This window comes from Pipistrellus hanaki (genome assembly GCF_964339955.1).
Source record: "Pipistrellus hanaki genome assembly, chromosome: 18".
Taxonomy (NCBI): domain Eukaryota; kingdom Metazoa; phylum Chordata; class Mammalia; order Chiroptera; family Vespertilionidae; genus Pipistrellus; species Pipistrellus hanaki.
In genome coordinates this window covers 34,459,363-34,473,549 of record NC_140520.1, presented here as the reverse complement: position 1 = coordinate 34,473,549, position 14,187 = coordinate 34,459,363, and the positions used below count along the sequence as shown (strand labels likewise).

At 57.4% G+C, this 14,187-nt stretch overlaps 1 protein-coding gene across 1 annotated transcript; it reads right to left on the bottom strand.

The window, feature by feature from the left end:
• Positions 1-6,029: 6,029 nt before the first annotated feature.
• Positions 6,030-14,187, bottom strand: VSIG8 (V-set and immunoglobulin domain containing 8; the record flags this gene model as incomplete). Its single annotated transcript, XM_084866541.1, has 9 exons — positions 6,030-6,543; positions 7,302-7,494; positions 7,774-7,899; positions 8,845-9,066; positions 9,170-9,371; positions 10,008-10,229; positions 12,434-12,517; positions 13,846-13,892; positions 14,139-14,187. The coding sequence occupies 9 exons, from the start codon at positions 14,185-14,187 to the stop codon at positions 6,291-6,293; spliced, it is 1,398 nt and encodes a 465-aa protein (XP_084722667.1). The 3' UTR covers positions 6,030-6,290.

Genomic DNA, 14,187 nt, shown 5'->3' with positions numbered 1-14,187 from the left:
GGAAAAGTCTGGTTTCCCCGCAGGAACAATGTTATAATAGCAGGGGAGGCTCCCGACCAAGGACCTGCTGCTCAGTTTTTTCATGGTGGTGATCCCAAAGATGGCCTCCCCTCGAGTCCGTAATAAACTGATGGGAAGCCTGCACGCTGAGCAGGGAAGAGCTCCCCAAGGGGCCTGGTGTCAAAGGAGCAGAGCACGGGGCCCTGCCCAGCAGAGCCCTGCCTGCCATGGCCTTCCTGCTGGGCCAGGGGCCCGGGCACAGTCTCACCTTTCCCCGTCCGGCCTGACTCTGCTCCTCGGCCGAGGGCCCTCTCAGGGAGGGCAGTTTTCCCTGGACTTTGGAGAAGGGTGTGGGGGGATCTGTGTGCCTTTTTCCATCACGTGCTCCTGGAGTCACCACGGCTTCGGTAATTGTCAGCACCCCCAGTTCGGGGAGGAGTCTTTAGTGCAATTTGTGGGCATCACACTAATGTGAGGGACAGTCGGCTCCGGGGATTTTCAGAGCTGTTCAAGGGAGTGACTGTTGAGGAGGAAGGTAGCCCAGCCCTGCCCTCCGTGGAAGTCTGGTCTGCTGGAGGCAGGAGCCCACAGACATGCCTGGGACAGGGAAAAGTGACAGTGAGCGCCATGCCTCCTTGTCCTGGAGCAGGCTGGGACCTGGATGGTACACAGGACATGCACGCCTGCCTTTGTGAGCCTGAGAAGGAGGATGACAGAGAACGAGAGACAGAGAGAGTTAACAGGCAAAGCCAACAGCCTTAGCACAGGGGCTGAAGCAGGTGGGGGCCGGGGCTGAAACCGAAACCCAGCATTTGAAAAGCCATGGAGCCAGTTAGTCAGCGGCAGGAAGGGCCACCAGGCTTAGGGTAGCATCCAGGCAAGACAAAGGGAGGGCACAGCCCAGGGTAGGGACTGACAGGAGGAGAAGGGAGAGAGTGGGGGTTGTGGTGAGCCGAAGGAGCTCACTTCCAAGACTAGATATTTCTCCCAGGGTGTCTGTGCACCCTGCTAGGAGGGGCCTCCTCAGCTGTGGGACAGCCGTGTGGGGAGCCTTCAGGGGGACCATACACCTGGGAGGTGCTGTCAGGGTCAGGATCCAGGGGGCACCACAGTGGGCACCGGGCCCGAGGGCAGCAGCAGGAGCCGTGGTGCCAGGACCGAGAGCAGGTGGCTGGGAAGGCACGGGAGGCCCAGCCCCAGCCTCAGGGAGGGGGCCCTCAGAATCCTGGCAGCCTGTCCCCTGACTCAGGGGCCCTGCCCAACCCGTGTTTCCGGTGCACCCGGTCCTCACTAATGTCACTGTTAGCAACGAGATTACATCCATCCAGCACATGCGTGTGGAGTCCGGGACTCCGGCAAGGCCCGCCCCCCTCCTGCTTCTCTACCTGCTGCTTCCTGGGCTCCACGTCTCTTCCCCCAGACCCCGAGCCAGCTCCAAGTTCAATCCCAAAGCTTCATTGTTCTTGCTCCACCTCCTCTCTGTGCATCTCAATTGCCTCAGCCTCCACTCCAACCTTTGTGTGTTAGATCTTTGCCTCTATGCCTGCCATTCTGTGGGAGATAAAACTACATTTTTGAGGACTGGAGACTTGGGGATCAAGTATTTATGGAGTCTCTGCCATGTACCAGACTCTAGAACAAGCACTTCACAAAAAAAGTTCTATTACTTTGCCATTTTTCAGATTAAAAAAACTGAGGCTTTGGAGTTTATGAAATGACTGCAAACTCAGGTCTTTCTGACTCCAAAATGGAGGTCTTTTCCTTGGCATATGTGATGGTGACTAACTCACAAATAGTTATTACAAGTCTTCTTCCCCCTCCTTTTCTCTTTCCTCCCAAAGACGCCCGCAAGAGCCCACCGTCACCCCGAACTCAGCCTCTGGGAAATGAGCTTGGCAGTTTGGCCCCATCCTTGTCACTCCATCTCCTGCCTTGTCAAGGGTTTTGGTCTCTCCCATGTGCACTCAGTATCCCGCCCTTCCCATCCTTCCAACATGCACCCAAGAAGGCTGCTGAGGCAATGGCAGCAGAGGGGTGGCAGGGGCCATCTTGTCACTGCCCCTGACAGGCACGGGGACCACCCACGCTCCCCCAGATTTCCCAACTCGCCCACCTGCCTGATTGGGTCCTTCCTCTGTCCTCACTCTCTCCCTTCACACTTCCTTCCTAATCTAACTGCGAGGCACCAAATGGAGTCAGCTTCGTTTCCATACACACCAGGAACCAGTGAGATGATTGCTCCAGATAGACTGGCTGATGCAGGGCTAACTCCAGAGCAAGGCTGTCCCAGGGCCTCACCAGGAAAGAACGCGCAGAGGTCAGGGCTCAAGTTCAGATCCTGCTGCCCGCCCCCACACAGATGGATAACTCTCAGAACTCCTTTGTTTCCAGCGAGGCAAGAAAAAATAGTCCTCCCTCCCCAGACTCCTCCCAGCCTGCCTGAGCCCAGAGCAACTGCAATGTAATTGGGCAGCGTGCGTGCCAACAGCTACTCTAACAGGAGCTCAGAGAAAGAAATTCGCTGTGATTACATCCCACCCACGGTCCTGAGAATTTGGGGCTCACAAGAAGATGACTAGAGGATGACTTTCTAAAACCGGGGGAAGAGGTCAGGGAAGGAGCCGAGTCAGGAAGGACCCAGAATGTCTCTTGACTAGATTTCCCAGGCTGGATGCGAAGCTAGGTTTCTGTTAGCTACCAAGGACACAGACATTACCTAGAAAATGTTTCAGGGACCAGGGCAACTAGCATTCAGCTCCAGCGAGGCTGAAGCGAGACACAAAAGGCAGAACTGGGAAGTAGAATGAGACAACTGACTCAGTACTGTTTGTGTCTCTATGGAAAAACAGAAGAATGGGGACTGTGCTGGTGGGCCCCCCTTCTGAGGCAGCACGTGTGCAGACCTCTAGCCTGGTGACATGATCCACCTAAGTTTTGCAGCCATTATTACAAATCAAATGACATAAACTTACAATTAAATCAGTTACATAAACAAAGGAGATCAGTACTCAAAATGTATCACTTCCTAATTATTTCACTACTAGAGGCCCAGTGCATGAAAATTCATGTCCTGGAGGTGGTGGTTCCTCAGCCTGGCCTGCCTCCCTCCTCTCACTGTCTGGAATCCCTCAGGGGTAGGAGGTGACCCAGCAATCAAGGGAAGGGGTCACCCCATCACACCTCTGCTGCTGTCGCTGCCAGCAGCGCAAGCCTCTGCCGCCCTAGATACCTGAGCATCAGGTGGCCCTGGACGGCTGGGCAGCCACCATCCAAAGCTTGCCTGCACCTTGGGCTGGCCCTGGGCAGCTGGGGGAGCTGAGGGGACTGGGGGACTCCAGAGGCAAGCAGGTGGAGGAGCCCAGCCTTGCCACAAGCCTGCTGCCCTGGTGAGGCTGAGAGGACTGAGTGCCACCATCTTGTGGCTGTGTGTGCCACCATCTTTGAGGGGGTGTCACTCAATTAGCATATTCTCTCCTTATTAGCTGTGGGTGCTGCCATGTTTGTGATGGTGTGAAGGTCAATTAGCATATTCCCTCTTTATTAGATAGGATGATTCCCTCTTGTCTCACTACTTGAGGTTATTGACACATATGGTATCTGGACAGTGGAAATACTCTACAGTGGGTGCTACTGCTCATTCTCCCGACTCCACGCCAGGAATATTACATTGGTAGCCTAAGTCAGCCATGGTGGGAGAACTTACAGCACAGAAATGGCAAAAGCTATACACCAAGGCTTCCCTGCCTCCTATGCACCCCCACCTTCTCCCAAAATCGCTGTTAAACATTTTCCACCACAAGTGTTTCTCTCCCACTCTAATGCGGTTTCATGTAGGAGAAACAGCAAATGACCAAAAGGTCCCTGGAGCAATCTCCTGGGAGCAGGATCTTCCTTCGCTGCTCCCAGCAGTGGCGATGACATAATCACTGCCGTCCAGCCGGGATGGGAGACCTTCCCTGGCTTCCCTGGTGAGTCACCCTGCCAGGAAGCTTTTCCAGAGTCTCTACAATCTCTCTCACTGCTTATTAGTGAGCTTTTCTTACCAGCGCCTCGCTGTTCTCACCCTTTAAGGGAAGGCTCAGTCTGAGCATGACTCCCTGGTTCCTGGAATAGGGAAGGTGATGTCATTCGACACAGCCCGTAGCTACAGCCAGCTGGCTGCCTCCCTCCCTCACTGCCCTGCTAGAGGCCAAACAGGAGGCTCCTCAGCGTCATCCCAAGGGCCCCGAGCCATCCTAGTCAGTCCTCTGTCTTAGGGCAGAAGTGTGCCAGGCCCAGTGCCCTGCCAAAGACCTAACTATCTAACAAGCCATCTTCTGGCTGCAGGGGAAACTCCAGCGCAAGGGTATCCCAGGCTCTCACCGGGAAAGAAAGCACAGTATGAGTACAAGTGTGTGCAAATCAACGAAGGGATGGATGGTTCCTGCGGTTCTCTGCTCCCCTGATGTTTAACCCTATCACCGCCTGTATTCCCAACTCAAGACCTTTGTCCCTGACTCCCTCTGTGCCACCACTGTCTCTCTTTTTTCCTTCACAGGTTTGTCAAGGCAAGCCAAGCAGCAGGGGCTCCTCGTTACCTACAGCTAAGCAGCGCTTCTGGGCTTGCTCAGTTAAGAAATGTGAAACTCACCCTACCTGGTTTGGCTCAGGGGGTAGAGCATCATCGGCCTGCGGGATGAAGGGTCCTGGGTTCGATTCCTGTCAAGGGCACATGCCTGGGGTTGCAGGCTTGATCCCCAGTAGGGGGCATGTAGGAGGCAGGCGACCATTGATTCTCTCTCATCAGTGATGCTTCTATCTCTCCCTCTCCCTTCCTCTCTGAAATCAATAAAATGTTTTGTTTGTTTGTTTTTTTAACATTTTAAACCCAGATATTCTGAGGTCCATCATACCCATACCTCATGTGGCCCCAGGGTAGGAGAAAGGAGAATTAGAAAGCCCAGTTTTGCCTCAAGAGAAAAAGAGGCAAAGAGAGAAGGAAGCTCAGTGCTGTCAACAAGCAGGTGGCTGGGCAGAGGCAGGCAGACCTGACTATGAGATCCCATGCTCTTCAGAAGACCCTCGATCCCCGGACCAGACCCAGGTGCTGCTGTGGGCCTGGGCAGCCACCGTGTACGGAGTTCAGCCGCCGTTCCACGAGAGGCGGTGGAATTGGAGACATGATGTTTAGGGCTCCCTAAGGGTAGAACGTGGACCCATGGATCTACAGGGGCCAAAATGATTTCGGTAGAAGAAACATATCTCCGATAGTCATGGGCTGAATGGACTACACTGGCAGACAGGTGCTGCCATGAAAAGAATTCAGGAAAAGGTTGAAATGGCCTTTGTTGGGAATGCTGTAGGAAGAATTCAAATATTAGAGAAACAGCCTGACGTCTTAGCATCCAACATGCCTGGACCAACTAATTCTGTCTAAATTATTACCTGTGTTGCCTTGCTCTCTCTCAAAGGGTGAACATCTAATCCCTCTGACCCTCAGTTTCCTCATCTGTGTAATGGGATAATGCACAACCTCGGGACTAAAGTAAGGATTCAATAAGACAAGATATCAGAAAGCAACTGGCACTTACTGAGTGCCCAATACATGTCGATTCCCTTTCCATTAAGGGGTGTGGGGTAGCCCCCCCTCCAAGGTCTTTCTACCCAGAGTGTGACTGAGTCCCTTCCCAGTTGTCCAGAGGGAAGACTACATCTGGGAGAGACAGGAATGTCAGGATTGGGTAGATGTGGGCAGGAGGAAGAATAGTGCCTATAGAACGGTCTGGAAACATTCAAAGAGGTTGTCCTCCACCCCTTCTGACCTTCTAGAAAGAACGAGGAAGGTGGGATTCTGGGTTTTCAATCCAGCCAGGGGGGGTCTCCGTTTCCCCATCTGTGTATCGAAGGAGGAAAGGGTCCGGGACGATGCAGAACCACAACCCGAAGCCAGCCTCCGCACGCGCTGCCCAGCCCTCGGTGAGCCACAGCCGCCGTCGTCCTCGGTCTTTATTGCGCTAACACTGCCGCTCAGAGCCCGGATCTCACCCCGAACCATCCGGTCCAGAACCCACCCGCCCGGCCCCGGGCCCTCGGCTTCGGCCTGGGACTCCCGGCCTCGGTCCCAACCCCTCAGGCACGCTCTCGCCTCTTCCTCCCAGAGCGCTGCGACCAGGGGGTGTGGGAGGTCCGAGGAGCCTTTACCTCCCGTCCCACCTCCCACTCCGGGGAGCAGGCTCTGCCTCCCCACTCGTGTCCCGAGGAGAATGCCTTCCGTCCGCCTCCGCAGCCCCGGGGGCCCGGGCGGGCGGCGCTCACACCACCAGGCCGTCCTTGCCCGGCCGCGGCCCCCGGGCGCAGTCCTCGGCGCCGGTGACCTTGACGTAGACCGGGGCGGGGCCCGCCTCGCAGGCGGCGGCGCGGGACGCCAGCGCCACGTCCTCGGGGCCGCAGGGCGGGGGCGCGCACCGGCGCTGGGAGCGGCGGGTCTGCGGCGGGTACCCCAGCAGGTGGGCGACGCGGCTGCCGCGCCCGCGGGCCTGGCACCCGGGCGCCACGGCGTCCTCTCTGCGGAGACAACGGGCGGGCGGTGAGCGGGGAGCCGGCTCCGAGGCCCCGCGGGCCGGCCCCGCGGAGCCCGGACTGAGCATCCCCGGCTCCCGGCGCCCCCTCCCGCGGCGCCTCCCGGCCCGGCCCCTCGCCCGCCTGCCCTCCGCCTCCTCTCCCCCGCAGGCGATCTCAGCCCCTTTCGGATGCTGCCCCCCAACCACCAGCTGGGACAGATGGGGACCTCGGGGACCCGGGAGATGCTGTCCTGGTCCTTCTCCCCTCACTCCCTGCCCTGCCCTCCGGTGCGCCCCTCTCTTTTCACCTCCCGCCCGCAATCTTCACTTTTTCCTCCGTCCCATCCCGGCACTACAATCATTAGCACTGCAAGTCTTGTTCTGTTTTTATTTCTAGTTTGTTTCTAATATAAGTTAGCAGCACTAGTCTTAAGAAATATTTTTAAAAGCACACGACCAGAGCTCTCACCACTCCCCAGAGGGGAAACGTGGGGAAGCAGGCCCTGCCCTCCAGGAGCTTACAATCTAGGCAGAGAGGGGCGCGCCAGAGGGGGGCGCACGCGGGCGGAGGGGGCGGGGGTGGAGCTGGAGTCTGGGCTGAGGCGGGAGATGAGCACCGCGGCCCGGGGGGCAGGTTGGCAGCCGCGGTCCCAGCGCTCCGTGGCGGTGGCGGGCCAGGTTGAGTGGCGGGCGGGCGGGGGTGAGGAGGGGCAGGGCGCCGTCCCCTGTCCGCAGCGGCATGCAGCATGCATCAGGTTTTACCTGATCTCATTGGACAAGTCTCCGCAGGCCCCTCCGCAGGCCCCGCTGCGGTTGCCATAGCCGAAGGCGCCTCGGGCCCCGCCGGCTCCCCCGCAGCAGCAGCAGGTGAGCGCCCAGATGGCCAGCAGCAGGCAGCCCAGCAGGAGCAGCGAGCCCAGCACCGCGCCGACAATCATGCCCGCACGCCTGGAGTCTGCGGAGAGAAGGAAAGGCCCGTCAGGCTCTTCCAGGGCAGAAAGCTCTGTGGGAAAGGGGCTCAGGGCCCTGGGACACTCAGTGAGGAAGATCGGAGTGGGTAGGGGTGAGAGATGCAAGTTAACCCCTTCTGTTTGCACATTTCTCCCAGGGCTTCCCACCTGCCCTAGGCAGAGGCCTACGGGGGATGCAATGGGCAGGCAGAGCCAGCTCAGGCTCCAGAACACGGCCCGGCCCCTCCAGGCCCGCTATGGGGCCCCCAAGGCCAGGCACCTACCTGAGCCCTTCATCTCCACCACGCACACGCTGTAGCCCACGTGGTTGGCCACGGTGCACTGGTACAGCCCATCATCCTCCCGGGAGATGTCCTTCAGCACCAGATCGCCATTAAACACACCTGAAACTGGAGGTACCACAGGCCCACCGTGAGGCGAGGGGCCTGGGGTCTGAGCGCCTCACCCCTGCGTGGGCACTGAGGGGTGGAAGGAGGGACAGTATGGGCACACATACTCGGGTCCACTCCACACCCCAGGTGAGTTACCCTCCCCCTGCTGAAACAGAGAAGGTAGGAGGAACCCCTCGGCCCTGGCTGGTTTGGCTCAGTGGATAGAGCCTGCGGACTGAAGGATCTCGGGTTGGATTCCCATCAAGGGCACATGTCAAGGTTGCGGGCTCGATCCCCAGTAGGGGGCGTGCAGGAGGCAGCCAATCAAAGATTCTCTTCATCATTAATGTTTTTATCCCTCTTTCCCTCTCAGAAATCAATAAAAAATATATTTAAATTTTAAAAAAAGAACCCTTCCACCAGCAACAGGACCGAGACATCACTAATGCACTGTGTGGCCTTCGAGAAACATGCCCCTTCTCTGAGCCTCGGCCTCCTCCTTTGCACGGTGAAGCTGGGGTCACAGCAGAGGAATTCTAGGGCCCCCTCCTGCTGTTGGGTTTTGAGTGCTAGCCGGTTTCTCTGTATGCCGGCAGCTTTGCACCCTTCACCCCATGTCATCCTCACAGGCCCCTGGAGGAAAGATGTTCTCACTCCCTTTTCCTGCAGGATGAGCCAAGGGTAAGCCACTGGTCTGCTTCTTGCAGTCCACAGTCCAGCCAGGGCTCAAGCCCAGCTCAGCTGTCAATCTCAGACTGCGCTCTTTCCAAACCAGCCACACCGCTTTGGGCTGCCCCCGCCCCGCCCCTCTGCCTCCTCTTCTCTCCATAGCAGCTTCTGAAACAGGCTCTGAGGAAGCATCTCCTCCAGGGATTCTAGGTCAGACTTGGTGCCACTGATGGCTCAGGGAGGCCCCAGCGGGCCCCACAAGTCCTGACCACCCACTCTTCCCACCCCCCTCACCTTGATTGATGGAGCTGTGGAAGGACTCCTGATAGGACAGCTCCGACTGGAACGTGTGCTGCGAGTGGTAGGATCCCGCCCGGTAGGGATGGGTCTGCCCGCTGATCTTGGCCCACTTGTAGGAGAGGGGCGGGGTGCCCCCACTGGCGAAGCACTTCAGCACCACGTCGTTGCCATACGCCATGTGGCCCTCGGACCAGCACATGGGCACTGCGGGCCGAGCTGCAGGGAAGCGGGCAGTTGTGAGCCAGGCTCGGCCCAGAGGCACATGCTGGCCTTGGCTCTGAAGCCTGGGGACGGGGAGCCCAGCGGAGATGAGCCATACCTTGAACGGTGACAATGACCTTCCGGGTGGCCATCGTGGTCTTCTTCACCCGGCACTCGTAGGTGGCCGTGTCGGCGACCTGCAGGTTCATGAGGTTGATGGAGGCGTCGTACTGGCTGGGGTCTGAGGCCGCAAAGCGAACCCTCTGCTGCAGGTGGGGGAGGTTGCCGTGGTTGATTCTCTTGTCCTGGTAGCTGAGGAACTTGCAGGAAGAGAGGAAAACAGGGTGGTGAGGCAGGCAGAGCCCAGGAGGCCCAGGTGGGCCCGTCACTCAAGTTTTCTGAGACTGGCTTTTCTCAGCTGAAAAGTGGGGAAATGATGCCTGGTCCACTGACCCCTTACAAAATGGGTGGGACCAAGTAAGAGCAAGTACTTTGGAAAACATAAAGGCGAGTTGGGAACTTTTTTTGTTCTCTCACCTAAGGATATGTTTATTGATTTTAGAAAGAGAGGAAGGGAGAGAGAGAAAGAGAGAAACACTGATGTGAGAGAGAAATATTGATCCATTGCCTCCTGTACATGCCCTGACTGGGGATGGAACCCACAACCTAGGTATGAGCCCTGAGCAGGAATCAAGTCCACAACCTGTTGGTATACAGAACAATGCGCCAACCAGCCGAGCCACCCGGCCAGGGCATGGGAACTTCTGAAGGCAGGCACCACCCCTTTGGAGTGATTGCAGAGCTCTCGTCCCTGTTGCCCCATTCCACAAGAGGCCTTGGGGGAAGTTCAAGGTCTTGGTTTTATTATCTGTGCCCCCCTCTCTCCTCAGAGTGTTGGCTGGCCATCAGGTAGACCATGGAGTGAGGGTAAGGGGCACCATGTGCCCAGGACTCACCACATTCTCCCGATGTGCAGGGTCTGAATTGACCTGCATCCACTCTATGTCCAGCCCACTGGGACCATAATCCTCAGGGTCCAGGATGTAGGGGCAGCCCAGTCTTACATTATCACCTTCTGCGAGGTATAGGATCTCCTGGCCATCCCCGTTGATCCGCACAGCAGACAGCAGTGCTAGGGGAAGAGGAGAATGGGTCGGGTCGGGGGAACTGAACCAGAACTTGGGTCATCGGCTTCAGCTACTCCCTCCCCCATTCTATCAGCATCAGCAACAACCTAGGCTCAGCGGGGGTTCCACAGGAAGGAGGGGCTGCTCCGAGTGTGTTTCTGTGTGTGTGCATGAAGCAGTATATGCAGGCTTGTGTGCACATGTGTGTTTGCATCATATTCTATGATGTGTAGGACTGCATCTGAATCCTGTTTGTATATTTATTTATAGCTGTTAGTTATGCTTGTATGTATGCATGATTGTGTATGCATGTAAGAGTATGTATTCAAGTATAATACATGAGTGATATTGAGTATTTGTGGCTGCTTATGTGTACAGTAAGGATACTCATGCCATGACCAGGTAGGTTGTCAGCTTTTATATTTATACTAGTGACCTGGTGCACAGATTCATGCACATTGAAAGAAAATTAGAAGGTGGCCAGCAGAGTGGGACTGGGTGAGACGGGCCAGACACACCCTGGAGCCAATCTCCCATAGCAGGGGGGCACCATGGCAGAGTGAGTGGGGTCCCTCTAGCAGGTGGGGTCCCTCGGCCTGACCTGCAGGGATCAGACCGAAACCAGCTCTCCGACATCCCCTGAGGGGTCCCAGAGTGCCAGAGGGCACTCTGCAAAGTTGCTATCATACAGGGAGTGGAACGCAAACACAGTGAGCAGTAACCAGATTTGGGGCTGAGAGTGCCCCAGCAACAACATGACCCATGGCTGAAGGTGGAATCCTGCAGCCCCGTGAGGAATTGGGCTCTCTCTTCTCTGGTTTTGGGGTGCGTCACTCAAGAACCACCGCTGCCAAGTCACTGCAGCTTGGTAGCTCCTGCATTGAGCGTCTGCCCCCTGGTGGTCAGTGCGCATCATAGCGACTGGTCAGATTGTTGGACACTTAGCTTACTAGCCATATATATATGATTGTGAGCGTGCGTGAGTGTGTGTGTGTGTGTGTGTGTACAGTGTGCACATGGAGCACACAGAGCTGTTAAATGCTCTGATAGAGGAGCCTGGCTGGTTAAAAGCTGCCTCTGTCTGGGCCACATGAAGTGCTCCTACCTGGAGGCAGGAGGATTGGACAGCATCACCTCTGGGGTCCCTTCCCATCCCAAGGAGTGGAAGACTGGAATGTCCATGTGCGTCTTGCGTATGATGGTGCCCATCTGGGGCTGTATGCCTGTGAGTGACAGCAGGTGCCTGGTTGTGTCAGGGCTCTGAGTGATGATGCATGCCTGTGCATGACAGTGGGTGGCCATGACTGAGCTGAATTCGTGTGTGACCGTGAATAATGGTGTGCCTGAAATTGAGACCACGTGCATCTATAGGACAATGAGCCTGTGTGATGACGTCTAGCAGCGTGGACTGCGTGTCCTGCCTTCTGGTCATTGTGAGACTCAGGTACAGCTGCCCCATATGTTCACTCCATTCAGGTCCCCTCCCACTGCTGCCAGCCGACCCCACTGAGTCAGCCTGGGTGAGGACCTGGGGTCCGGACACTCAGCACTGAGCTCCTCTCCTTTTTATTCTGAAGCCCCAGGCAAGCACTAGCCCCAACCAGTTGGACCTAGAGAGGAATAGAACCTACTTGGCAGGTAGGGCAAGTAGGCTCTGCCTCCCAATCTCCTGCACCCCTTGCTCACCAGACCCCTTGGCCCAGCCTGGATCACTCCCTTCATTCTTTGTTGAGAGACAACAAGTCCTTTGGAGTCTTAGCCCCTGATCTAAGCTACTCACTCTGCTCTGCCCTTCTCTGGCTATCTCCTGAGACCCACCTCACAGCTAGACAGCATCACAGACACACAATTGCACTGCCACAGCCAAACACATATAGACACGGTCTTATAAACCTTCCAAATGCAGGGTCGCACTAATGGGCTTCCACCTTCCTACACACGAATACTATCAGATTCATACAGAGACACGTCTGCACACCAACACGAGTCCAGATTCATCCAGAAGACACGCCCACTGCACACAATATAGTCCGTGTGTGCTCATTCAAGACCAAGCCTACCTGCAGGAGCTTACCCGGTTCTAAAGAGCCAGCACGCACTCTTGCGACACCCAACAGCGCAGGGAACTTGCCCCAACCTGGGCAGGGAGCCTTGAACTTGCCCCTCAGAACCCTGGCTAGACCGTCAGCCCCACTCGAACCCCGCTAGGCTCCGGGGGCACCCAGAGCGGGCAGGCTCCCCGCTGTGGCCCTAACGGGACCTGGCGAGGCCTCCTCCAGCCCCAGACAGATCATCAGCTCAATTTCTGAGATAAGGATCCAGATGCCATCTGCCAGGTCCTGGGGCGGCGCAAGGCAAGGCAAGGATGAGCCAGCACTCCCCGGAGAGCAGAGCCTCCGCCCTAAGGGCTTCTGGAAGCAGCCTACAGAGAGAGGACTCTTTCCTGCAGCCAGGGGCCAGCCGATCGACCAACCGGAGGGTAAGTGTTCAGGGAAGGGACCTGGAAGGAGGGGCGAGCTGGAAGAGTGCCTGCACCCCGCACTAGACTCCGTGTCTTCCTTTGTCCCAGGCCCGGGAGCCTAACCCAGCTGTTCCATCTCTCTAGAAGCTTCCTCAGTCTCTTCCTAAGGGCTCCAATCTCTCTGCTCGCCTTTACACTCCTGGGGAAGTTCTTCCTGGTGTCTCACCCTGATTTCTCTTGCTGTGAGGGAAGAGGAGAGAAGAGAAAGGCGGGAAGAGAGGAAAGAGAGCCAGAGAGGAATCTCCCTGGGCAGGGCGATTCAGGAAGAGGGGAGGAAATCCCAGCGGGCTGCAAGGAAGAAGGCGGTTCTGACTAGTCATCCCCCAGGGGCTGCGCCCTCTGTGGATGTCACCTCAACAGCAGTGCCTATTCTCGACTGAAAATCCTTTGTGAATTTCTAAGCTGCTTCCAGAGTTCCTAACCCTCCCTCCGGAGGTGCAAAAGGAGCGGGGAGGAAGGGGAGAAAAGGAGCCCCCCCCCCCAAGAGGATATCGGTGCATAAATACACGCAGCACACACCCAGGACAAGTGCCACCCACACGGAGATGTGCCAGGTTCCCACTGGCATGGCCAGAGCTTCCTGCACAGGCTCCGCCAGCCCAGCTCTCACCAAACAGGGAGTTGTAGACATTCTGCCAGAAACTCATCACACACACACACACACACACACACACACACACACACACGGGCTGAACATACTTCCCCCTTTCTAAGCTCCTTCCCCCACACTCCCTCGCCCCCAGCCCAGACCCCGGGGTGGGTCTCCGAGCCAAGTGCCCACACAGAGTGGCCCTTGCTGAGACTTGCCCCAACCTGGGCAGGGAGCCAGCCAACCTGAGCCCTGCCCTCAGCGAAAGCCCCAGCGGAGTGAAGAGACTGTGGAGTTGCTGTCCCCGCCCTCCTCCTCCGGCCTCATCCTGGAGGGGAGCACTCCCGGAACCCTCACAACACAGGCCTGGAGGGGAGGTCTCCGGTCAGGGCTGTCACTGGCAGTGCTGAGGCTCTGCCCTCTGCAGGCAGCTTCCTGCCCTGGCTCTGGCCTGGGGTGGGGGCCCTCCTGCTGGACACACACACACACACACACACACACACACACACACTCTTTCCCAGGCTCCTCCTCAGCCCCCACCCGGCTTTGCTGCTCACCTCCCCATCCACCCCACTCCCAGTTTCCATGGCCCGGAACTCAGGCACTGCAGGTGCATGCAAGTGCAAGCCCCACAGTGAGGGCCACCCGAGACCTCTGCCCCAAACTCCGGGCCTGGGGCTCTCCTGGGGAGAGACTCCTTGGCAATATCCAAACCTGGTGGCAGCAGGGCAAGGGTGGGCTGCGCCCCTCCAGGGCATCTCAGAAACCGCCAGGCTCCTCCCCTCGCCCCTCAGTGCCCCTGTCTCTGCCATCCAGCGTGCGGCATCCCTGCCTGCTGCCCGCCCCGTACCTGGGCTCAGGCACACGAGCAGAAGGTGGAAGACTCCTCGGACGCCCAT